At 40.0% G+C, this 12,272-nt stretch overlaps 1 protein-coding gene across 1 annotated transcript; it reads left to right on the top strand.

Moving 5' to 3' along the window:
• The first annotated feature begins 4,607 nt into the window (after positions 1–4,607).
• On the top strand, positions 4,608–5,741 carry LOC127080079 (uncharacterized). The gene has a single exon (XM_051020408.1). It carries the CDS (start codon positions 4,608–4,610, stop codon positions 5,739–5,741), a length of 1,134 nt encoding a protein of 377 aa, XP_050876365.1.
• The last annotated feature ends 6,531 nt before the right edge of the window (positions 5,742–12,272 follow it).

The following is a 12,272-nucleotide window of genomic DNA, read 5'->3' as shown; positions in this document are numbered from 1 at the left end:
CCAAAACCACTTTTGAGTTGAAACGCCCCAAAACCCATTCGCCTCATAGAGTGGGCGCAAACTTTTCCCTTCAATTAAGGTCACTTCATTTGTGTGACCTGCAAAAAAACAACTTGAGTCAAAAAGGGCTTATCAATAAGCGCTTAAAAAACTAAAAGATAATTAACAAATGAATCAGTTTAAGGCTTTGCATAGAGAACCAAAGCGAACACCAAAGAATGTGTTTCGTTAACCAGTTCAAAACAACAATGAAACCACAAAACAACAATCCCATGAAATTTGGGATAAGAAAAAGAAATCTAACAAGTTATCTCAAGATTGAATAAATTCATCATAAAAAAGAACTTAAACAGAGAACAGAGAACACAAAAAAAAAGGGACAATGTTAATTTCTACAAAAAAGAAGCGATAACCCTAACATTCAAAAACAACAAAACGACATCCAAAGGAAAAGCAGAAGGAGGAGAAGATTGAAAGAAGATGCTTATCTAAAGCGTGGTGGAGAAATTCGCATCGTCGGAGACCTAACTCGAACCAAACAACTCATGGTTTCTCGGTGAAGCTCCAAGCACGTTAAACCTAGCACAACAAGAAGACTTAGAACGCGCCGAAAGGAGGAGAAGAAGAAGGACATTGAAAAAAGAGAGGCCATTTACCTGGGTTCGCTGTAGTCGCGACCTTCGGACTAGCTACAAGTGGGTATTTCCTTTTCTTTTATTTTTCTTCCTTTCACGTCGCCTTCGTTGTACGCCAAGTCCGCGTCCTTATTTGCTTAAAACCCTTGCCGTCGTTGATTTGGTTGTAGTGTTAGGGTTTCGGTTGAAACCTCCGATCTGGACTAGTGGAGTTGTTTTTTTTGGAAAATATGAGTCCGGATTTGAACTCAGAATGTTTTTTTATGTAGGTTAGGGTTTCGTGTGGTTGGACCACCATAGGGTTGGGGCGGCGCCGTCGCAGACGGCCGCTCGCTGCTCTCTTCTCCGACGAACTGGTTAGAGAGAGACGCTCAGTTGCAGAGCATTTTAGGGTTTGAGAAGTGAAGAGAGAGAGTGAACAGATGGAAAATGAGTTTTTGTGATAGAAAAAGGGATTTAAGGTGTTGGTTTTTGGATGAGCACGGTGGTGACAAGTGTCTCCACCATGGACACTTGTCACCAATGGTTTGATTCTTTCTGGTGGATTTGGTGTGGCATCCATAAATCCTTACCGTGTCCTAGCATAGCTATCATCCGTCCACCCTCATTGACTTAATCAAGTCATGAAATCAAAGGGTCCTTGATTCACCTGCATGGTCAATTCGTTGACCAGGTAATCCATGGGATTCGTGGGCCCAACATCTCCTCTGAATTGGGCCCAAAGATGTTTTGTTATTTAAACCCCTTGTTTATTCAGTAGCACGCCCAGATTTGGGCTTCTCATTTCAAGCCCAATTATTCTTACTCTTTTTTTGTTTTTCTTTCATTTTCTATCTTTCAAAATTATATATATATATATATATATATATATATATATATATATATATATATATATATATATATATATATATATATATATATATATATATATATATATATATATATATATATATATATATATATATATATATATATATATATATATATATTGTTATTATTATTATTAATACCTAATGATAATTATTTAATTATTTATTTATATCATTATTATTTAATTACTTATATTATTTAATCAAATAATCCATTAATTATTTAATTAATTAATTATATTATTATTACTATCGTTTATAATTTAAATAATTATTTATTTTTGTGGAATGTGTGTGCATTGTTATTTTGTATTGACTTATTTGTACCTAGTCTTGAATACATATGTATGACGTATTACAATTGTGACAAGATTATGTCGATTTCACCAATATAAAATCATTCAAACCAATTTCGAAAATAAATCACATACTTATCGATTCAATGTCGACCCCATTTCCAAAATACCTTTTATAAGTCGATCGCTTTTAAAGCATCGCTATCAACCTCACATGGCTTACTCTTGGGCCTTCTTACAATGAGACCTATTCAATTTTAATTAATCGATTAGATGAACTATTCACTAAATAAATTCAATTCATTCACAAAATACAAATTTAAAACCTCTATCCAACATCGAGTATTCTTTATTAAAATCAAAATTAAAATACTTAATCACAATTAAATACTATTTCATTTAGGAATAAAAAGGAGATGGTTTTGAGTTTTCAACTCCTCTCCTTGATTATTTGAACACGAATTCTTTTACTCGGTTAATCGAATAATCTTCATTTCTAATCCACCCAAGCACAAATAAATCAAGTACTTTTATAATAAGAAATAAAAAGGGAGATGACTTTGAGTCTTCAATTTTTCTCCTCGACTATTTGAATACAAGTTCTCTTACTTGGTTAGTCAAATAATTGTCGTTCCTCTACAAACCTCCAAACCCCGATAAAATCAAATTATTTTCACAGTAAGCTAAATGAAAAGGGAGTTGACTTTGAGTTTTCAACTTCTCTCCTCAATTGGTTGAATACGAGTTCTCTTACTCGGCCAGTCGAACAATTGTCATTTTCCCACAAACATACAACTTAATCAAATCATTTTCTTAACAAACTATACGAAAAGGAGATGGTTTTGGGATTTCAACTCCTCTTTTCAAATGCTTGGATATGAGTTGTTTTACTCAGTAATTCAAGTACTTGTTGTTTATTCTAAAATATGTCAATTGTATACAACCTTATTTTCATAAATACTCAGATGAAACAGAAAGCGATCTAGAGTCTTCTATTCCTTTTCCCAATTATTAGGATATGAGTTGTCTCACTCGATTATCCGAGTATCCGTCATCCATTTAAAATACCTTAATTATTATCAATTCCTTTCTATAATTAAGGATGAAAAAGAAAGTGGTCTAGAGTCTTCTATTCCCTTTCCCGACTGTTAGGATACGAGTTGTCTTACTCAACTATCTGAGAAATCGTCATCCAACAAAAAACATCTCAACCAAACAAAACGTCAAACATATTAATCCAACTTGTCACCCCCGTATGACCTAAACTATTTTCAGAAGGAACACCATTTAATCCTTTCTAATGCGCATAACAAACCAATGCTTAAGCCTCCGCCGAGAGTAGACAAGCCAACATTTAGCCTTTAGAACGCGATCTAAATAGTTGTTCACTAAAAAAACCAACCAGCCGTAGTTTCCCGAACTACGAATGCTCTGATTTCCTTATTGCACCATAAGGATACGTAGGCACGATATTGTGAGATCTTGGCGAGCACACTAATAAAAAACCTCCCCTTTCCCTTTTGAGGTTCCCATCCATTTCCATTTTCAATATTTTATAACCCAAAGATAACAAACAAACATGAATTAACACTCAAAACATAAATTAGAACTAAAAGGTTCCCATTGAGTACAACAGACTTGAGGGGTGCTAATACCTTCCCCTTGCGTAATCAACTCCCGAACCCGAATATGGTTGTGACGACCATTATTCCATTTCCTAAAGGTTTTATCGATATTTTCCTATCCCTTTATTGGGATAAATAAAGTTCGGTGGCGACTCTGTTCGAACTAAAAATTTTCCGCGACCATCGCGAGGAATCACATTTTTCGAGAGGCGACAGATGGCGACTCTACTGGGGACTAGCTCCAAGCAAAAGATAGTGAAGCCTAATTTAGTTCAGTTGATGTATTGTGTGTTAATTCTATTTATCTGTTTGTTATTTATTTTGTATTATTATGCTGTCATAATTATTATCTGGTGCTTTATTGGCTATGTATTATTGGGGTTCTCTGGTTGGTGATACTTTGTGAGATAAGCTCTCCACCCGAGTCTGAGAAAAACCATAAGATTAAGTTGGTGTTTGCATAGTGGGCGCCCAAAAGGAGTCTTCCTTGTTGGGAAGATACGAAGACCCCGCCTAGAGGAGATTCTCTTGAGATATTATTGCTCGACGAGTTTTCGTCACGACGATAGTATTCTCAAGTTGGATCAATGACTCTAGGGACCTTTTAACCTATTATATCCGGTGGTTATGTAGTACTTACCTGAAAAGTCCCAGACTTATTGGGTTAATACGAAAACCCCAATCAGATGAGATCCCTTGGGCGTATTACTACCTTACAGTAGTATTCCCAACCTCGATCTATGACTCTGAGAACCTTATTAGAACCTTGGACTCGAGAGTTGTGTAGTATGGACCCAATAGGAGTCTTCCTCTTTGGGACCATACGAAGGCCTCACCCAGACGAGACTCTTTTTGGGGATGTTATTAGCGGATGAGCTTTCGTCATGATAATAACTTTCCTAATGAGTGTTCGATGACTTTGGGAACCTTTTAACTTTAGCATCCTCCCAAAAGGGTTTTGTTTAGTAACCAAGGATACCCACTCTCACGGTCTGTATGTTGACCTACTTGTGGCATGCATAACATCATTCATAACATGACATTCATATTATTTTATTTCCAAGGAATCTGAGTGTCATAAGTTGCAGGAATTCAAGAAATATGGAATCAAGCAAAAGAAACATTTAATCTTTCAAGTTCAAAGATCCCGATCTAAGGAGCTTACGTGACTTGGTCTCTCAAATGCACCCGGTGTACAGAATCAACTTTGGGAAGAATTATGGCAATCTGCTCAGCATCCTCAACCAACGAGTGGACCATACAGCTTTAGTTACTCTGGCTCTATTCTATGACCTACCTTTAAGATGCTTCACATTCCAAGACTTCCAGCTAGCACAAACGTTGGAAGAATTTGAGCGTCTTATTAGGATTCCTATGAAGAACAAGCCACTATTTGAAGGGATAGATGAATCTTTGCCCCTTGAGATCATTGCTAGCACGCTTCACATGGACGAAAAGGAAGTAGAGGCTAACCTAGAGACTAAAGGGAACACCAAAGGATTTTTGCTAAGTTTTCTCTTGGAAAGAGATCATACCCTACTAAAAGCAGAAAGTTGGGATGCTTGTTACTCTGCTATTGCATTGACCATCTATGGCGTCGTCTTGTTCCCAAATATGGATGGTTTCATAGACATGGATGCTATTTGCGTTTTCCTTATTGGAAACCCAGTGCCCACCTTGTTAGCTGATGTTTACTATTACATGAGCCATAGGTACACTAAGAAGAAAGGGATGATTGCTTGTTGTGCTCCTTTACATTATCAGTGGTTTCTAGAACATCTTCCGAAGACAGGTGCTTGGATTGAACAAATAGATGTTAGTTGGCCTCAGAGATTGGGATCACTCCGATCTAAAGATCTTTCTTGGTATTCCAAAGAATACATCAACATGGACATCATATTAAACTGTGGGGATTTCCCTAATCTACCACTTATTGGAACTCAAGGATGCGTAAATTCTAACCCGATTCTATCACTAAGACAACTTGGCTACCCAATGGAAGGCCCTCCAAAGGCGAGGTCTTTGGAAGCTTTCTTGTTACTTGACTTTGGGGTTGAGAATCCTAGCTTGTTCCAACGAATCAAAGAGGCTTGGAAGAATATCTATCAAAAAGGGAAAGCTGATTTGGGGAGAGCAAATGGGATTACAAAAGAACCATATTTTCATTGGGTAAAGGAAAGGGTGGAGATGATCAAAATGCCATTTGTCATTCGGACACCTGTACCTCTTCCTGAACCTAAGCTCACCCATGTCCCTATTGAAGAAGTGGAGGAACTCAAGACCACCATGGCAAAGTTAGAAAAAGAGAATGAATAGTTGCAGATAAAACTCCAACAAATCATCAATGAGAAAAACACCATGAAGTGGGAGCTTGGGAGAAAGGATGCACAACTTCAAGCACATGTGGAAAAGTTCAACAAAGAGGAGCATAAAAGGAAAAATATCAAAGTAGGACTAGAACAAGATGATCATTGCCTAGATACTCTTAAGGGTCAATTATGACGAGCTCAGAAAGAATGCCAAGACAATGAGCGTTGGTGGCATCTAGCCACGAAGGAAAGCAAGATGATAAGAGATACATTTGGGGCTCAGATAAAAGAACTCACCAATTCTGTTCGTCATGCAAAGGCTGAAGTAGATCAGGAGCGCCGACTCAAGAATATGGCCACCGAAGCTTCTAGGGTTTCACCCATGATATGGGAGGAGAAGTGTCGAGAAGTAAGAGACGCAAAAGAGTCTGCCAATTATTGGAAGAACCAGCTAGAGTCATTACACCAAGACAACTCCATATGGTTGAAGGAACGAGAGTATGTGATTGAAGACTATGAATGCTTTAAGAAGACTATAGACTTCTTGCAAGGAGATAGGGATAAGTTTCGTGCAAAGCTCGATGGGCTAATGGGGTTCTGTAATTGGGCGGCTAAAGAATTACCATGGAAGTTAAGAGACGCAGTTGAAGAGTTAAAGGAAGATAGCACTCCTCTAACCATAATCAGTTTCATTCTGCTTTGTAGAGGGCTGCTGAAGAGATTCAAGGAGGAACTAGAAGAGCTCCAGGCCAAAAAGCCTGTAGTTTAATTTTCTTATGTCTTATATTTTGTTCCTTTAACAAATGTATTTTGAACTATGGCCTTTTTGTACCCCTATGTTATGTACTTGAATGAATGACATTTAAAAATTACTCCATTATTGCTATTCTAAGTATTTCTTGTTTCTTCGAATTACTAACAACTAATGGAACTCGAATGATTCCCTGAAAATAAAATATGCATAACATCTGCATCTGCATTATGCATCACGCTTCATAAAAATTCAAAAAAAAACTTACCCAACCTTTTAACCCTTTATCCAGCCACACTGACTAATCAACACCGATACGAGACGCGAAGCAAATACAAGATGACGTTAGAGCAAGTTGAGGCTAACCAAATTACCATGAGGACAAACATCAATACGATCCAAGAGAAAATGGATCAACTGTTGGAGACAATGCTCACAATTGCCCAAAGAGAGAGGATTGAGGAGGAAGAAGCTAGGGTAAAAAGGAATGATAGCACACCAGGTTTGAACCCCCAAGACAAAAGTTTCGTCCCCACCAAGAAGAGACTGGTTCAGAAACCAGTAGGAGGCAAAGGAGATGGGGATCATGCAGAGCCTTCTGATCCGTCTACTCATCATGGATCCGAAATTGGAGATAACCAGTACGATGCTTTCTATGTGCCTGATCGACCGAAGCCTAAGATACTTCCAGATCTTGCTGCAGATAGGCTCCGTACCCTGGAAAAGAAGATCAAAGCTATAGAAGGGAATAATATCTTCGGCGCTTCTACCATGAACATGTGTTTGGTATCAAATTTAGTCATCCCGGCTAAATTTAAAACTCCTGATTTCGAGAAATACAAAGGACATACTTGCCCAAGAAGTCACCTGGTAATGTACTTCAGGAAAATGGCTGCTCATACCGAAAACGACAAACTACTTGTACATTGTTTCCAAGACAGTCTAAGCGGAACATCTCTGAGATGGTACATGAGCTTAGAGCAGGGGCAGATTCAAAGCTTGGAGGATTTGGCTGACGCATTTCTCCGTCAGTACAAATATAACTTAGATATGGCACCCGACCGAATGCAGTTACAAGGGATGGCCATGAAAGAAAATGAGTCATTTAAAGAATACGCCCAATGGCGGAGAGAGTTGGCTGCTCAGGTAGAGCCACCATTGTCTGAAAAGGAAATGACCAAAATATTTGTGGACACCTTGAAGGACCCATTCTTTGATAGATTGGTGAGTAGTGCAGCGTCCGACTTTGCACATCTAGTCACAATTGGAGATCGCACAGAGAAAGGGTTGAGGGATGGAAAGATTCTAGGAGTTATGACAGCCCCTAGCGCACCGAAAAAGTATTCTGGAGGCTTCTCGAAGAAAAGAGAAGGTGAAACGAACGCTATATCCAGATGCTATAAAGGGAAGCAACAAGCTTCATATGGCCAAGTCACCGACGTGGTACCCATACCTTACCAACAGCTAATACAACAACAACGGGTGTATCAACCACAACATCATCAACATCATCATCAGCAAAACACTGTGCCACCAAGACAATTCAAGCCAAGACCTCTAAGGCAACTCGATCCCCTACCAGTACCTTATAGCCAGATATTCCCATATCTGCAAAAGGAGTGCCTTCTGACATTGAGGGAGTTAAAACCAGCTATTTTTCCATATCCACCCGGATACGATACTAACGCCCATTGTGAGTTTCACATGGGAGCACCTGGTCATACCTTGGAGAATTATTTTGCATTTCAAAATCGGGTACAAGACTTGATCGAAGCAAAGGCCGTCTCGTTCACTCCGAGACGCCCGAACGTGAACACCAATCCTATGCCAACACATAAGGATGCTTCCGTCAGTGCCATTGAGGAGAGTGATCAAGGCAAATTGATCCGTAAGGTTGAAGAGATTCAAACCCCTATCACCAGGATAGGAGCACAATTGCTAAAGAGTGGTCTAATCCCGAAGGAGCTAGTTGTTGAAGAGAACAATAAAAAGTTGAGGAATTTTATACAACAAATGCTGGATCGAGGCGAGTTACAGATGAATTGTCGTGTCAAGAGCAAGAACCAGGAAGAGATAGCCATGGTGGACATCCCTTATGATGAGGTTAATGTGGAAATACCTATAAGCCCATTGGTGATAGAGTTTCCAGCACCGTTCGCATATGAAGATGAGAAGGCGGTCTCGTGGATATATCAGCCCAGAGCTTTTAAGTAGGGGCAGGAAGAACGACCTTTGATGATCAACGAACCAAATGTCACCTCGATTGTGGGGCCGGCAGGAATGACACGTAGTGGCCGAGGGTTCGCGCCAAGAACCACTGATACTTCTGCAAAGGCTAAAGGGAAGGAAGCCGCTGTCCAAATCCCCGTCCCTAATCAAGAAATGCAAGACATGCACCTATCTCCTAAGGCTGCAGTCACTCGTGAAGAGGCCGAGGAATTTCTGAGGATAATCAAGAAGAGTGATTATAAGGTGGTGGACCAACTGAATCGAACACCTTCAAAAATACCCATGTTATCTTTATTGCTCAACTCAGAAGCACACAGGAATTCGTTGTTGAAAGTATTAAGCGCCACACATATCACGAAGGACATAACAATAGAGCAGTTTGACGATGTGATAGCTTGTGTGACCACTGGGAATTTCTTGGGTTTTAATGATGATGAACTACCGATCAAGGGAAAGAACCATAACAAAGCCCTACATATCTCCTTGAAATGCATAGACACTATATTATCAAGGGTGTTAGTAGACACAGGTTCCTCGCTGAATGTCATGCCAAAGACCACTTTGATAAAGCTGCCAATGGAAGGGATAAGTATGAAGCCTAATACCCTAATCGTAAAAGCATTTGATGGCTCAAGGCGAGCAGTGATAGGAGAGGTTGACTTACCAACCAAGATAGGTCCAACTATTTTCAATATCACGTTCCAGGTCATGGACATACATCCCGGTTATAGTTGCATACTTGGGAGACCCTGGATTCACTCCGCAGGCGCTGTCACCTCCACTCTGCATCAAAAGCTAAAATTCATTACAAATGACAAGATGATTGTGATTGGAGGAGAGGAGGATATCTTGGTTAACCACTTGACATTTTTCCGATATATTGAGGTGGATGGCGAGATTACTGAGACACCATTCCAATCCTTGGAATGGTAAATATGATGGCCATCCAACAGACATTGGAGACCTCGAAATCAGGACCATCCATGGCTTCGTGGCAAGGAGCTAAGGCTATTATGGAAAGTGAAAATGCTCAAGACTGGAGCAAAATGGTGGAAGTGAAAGAGAAACGAGATAAGTTTGGCCTGAGGTATGACCCATCGTCAAATAAAGCCGGTAACCAACATGACAGAGAGCGGATTCCTTCTGTAGAGAAAACATTCACCAGTGCTGGTCACATCTTTGGCAAACAGGTGACGATGATCAGTGAAGAAGATCGCGAAGAGGGGGTGTCTAGTTGGATGCGACAAGCCGCACCTAATGAAGAACTGACAAACTGGAAGGCTATGGAAGTTCCCCAAATTTTTCAAAAGTAATTTTATTATTTTAGACAAAACCTTGTGTTCTGCCCAAGACATATTGGCATGTTGTAGGGCCTCCTTTATCATTTTCAAGAGTTTTTTTTTCATATCATTAATGAAATGGCAATTTGTATCCAAACTTTTGTTCCTTTCCTTTCGTTTTTTTATTAATACAAAAATGGCATCAATTTTTATGCACGCACGTTCTAAATAAACTGCATAAACCATAACATGCAGAAACACCACCGAGACCATTGATAACGACACTGCTAAGGTCCAATATGATTTTGATTGTCCAATCTACCAAGCTGAAGACGAAGTGGGGGAAGATTGCGAACTCCCTGAAGAGTTGGCCAGATTACTCAGACAAGAAGAGAAGGTCATTCAACCACACCAGGAGGACATTGAAGTTATTAATCTGGGGACAGAAGAAGACAAGAGAGAAGTAAGGATAGGCGCCGCACTTCAAGATGCAGTGAAGACAAGATTGATAGAGCTCCTCCACGAATATGACGACGTGTTTGCTTGGTCATACCAAGACATGCCCGGATTAGATACCGATATCGTGATCCACAAGCTTCCCCTTAAAGAAGAATGCTCTGCTGTCAAACCAAAGCTAAGAAGGACTCGACCAGATATGGCTCTCAAGATCAGAGAAGAGGTGACAAAGCAGTTTGACGCTGGTTTTCTTGGAAGTCACCAAGTACCCACAATGGGTTGCCAACATTGTACCGGTACCAAAGAAAGATGGGAAAGTCTGCATGTGTGTAGACTACCGAGACTTAAACAGAGTCAGTCCCAAAGACGATTTCCCGTTACCTCACATTGATGTATTGGTGGATAACACAGCTCAGTTCTCTGTATTTTCCTTTATGGATGGTTTCTCTGGATACAACCAAATTAAAATGGATCCCGAGGACATGGAGAAGACCACGTTCATTAACCCTTGGGGCACCTTTTGTTACAAAGTAATGCCGTTTGGATTAAAGAACGCTGGGGAAACATATCAACATGCCATGGTGACTCTCTTTCACGACATGATTCATGAAGAGATTGAGGTGTATGTTGACGGCATGATTGCCAAATCCCAGACAGAAGAAGAACATATCACTAACCTGGGGTTCGATCTGGGAAGCTTTTAGGCTTTATCGTAAGCCAAAAGGGAATTGAAGTAGATCCCGACAAGGTTCGAGCCATTCAGAACATGCCTGCACCAAGGACTGAGAAGGAAGTTCGTGGTTTCTTGGGGAGACTAAATTACATCGCAAGGTTTATCTCTCACCTTACTGCCACATGTAAACCAATATTCAAGCTTCTGAGGAAGAATCAAGGCGTGGAGTGGAATGATAACTGCCAAATAGCCTTCGATAAAATCAAAGAATACTTGCAAGAGCCACCGGTTCTGATGCCCCCTGCAGAAGAGAGACCTCTCATCATGTATTTAACCGTACTCGACGAATCCATGGGTTGTGTATTAGGACAAAAAGATGAAACTGGTAGAAAAGAACATGCCATCTATTATCTGAGCAAGAAATTTAATGATTGCGAGACCAGATATTCATTACTCGAGAAGACTTGTTGTGCACTCACATGGGCCGCTAAGCGTCTCAGGCAATACATGCTAACTCACACGACTTGGTTGGTATCTCAAATGGATCCCATCAAGTACATATTTGAGAAGCCAGCTCTCACTGGTAGAATTGCCCGACGGCAGATGTTGTTATCAGAATACGATATTCAATATGTTGCGCAAAAGGCAATCAAAAGAAGCATATTAGCAGACCATCTTGCTCACCAACCGCTAGAGGATTACCAACCTTTGAAGTTTGACTTCTCAGATGAGAACATCATGGTTGTTAAGGATGTTGAAGACTCCGAACTAGAGGAAAATCTTGAGCCAAAAACAGGTTGGACTCTCATGTTCGATGGCGCCTCAAATTGAATAGGCCATGGAATTGGGGTAGTACTGATGTCTCCCAAGAATTTTCATCTACCGTTCACCGCAAAGCTCTGTTTTACCTGCACAAATAAAATGGGCGAGTATGAAGCTTGAATATTAGGGTTGGAAGAAGCTATTGAGTTGAAAATCAAGATATTAGAAGTATTCGGGGACTCCGCTCTAGTCATACATCAGATTAGAGGAGATTGGGAAACAAGACATGCTAACCTAATTCCATACCGGGATTATGTGTTGAAGCTACTCCCAAAATTTGACGAAATCACTTTCTCTCATATTCCTCGAGAAGAGAATCAGATGGCA

The sequence above is a fragment of the Lathyrus oleraceus genome, chromosome 5, assembly GCF_024323335.1.
Source record: "Lathyrus oleraceus cultivar Zhongwan6 chromosome 5, CAAS_Psat_ZW6_1.0, whole genome shotgun sequence".
In the NCBI taxonomy this organism is placed as follows: Eukaryota; Viridiplantae; Streptophyta; class Magnoliopsida; order Fabales; family Fabaceae; genus Lathyrus; species Lathyrus oleraceus.
This window is presented reverse-complemented; position numbering and strand designations above follow the sequence as displayed.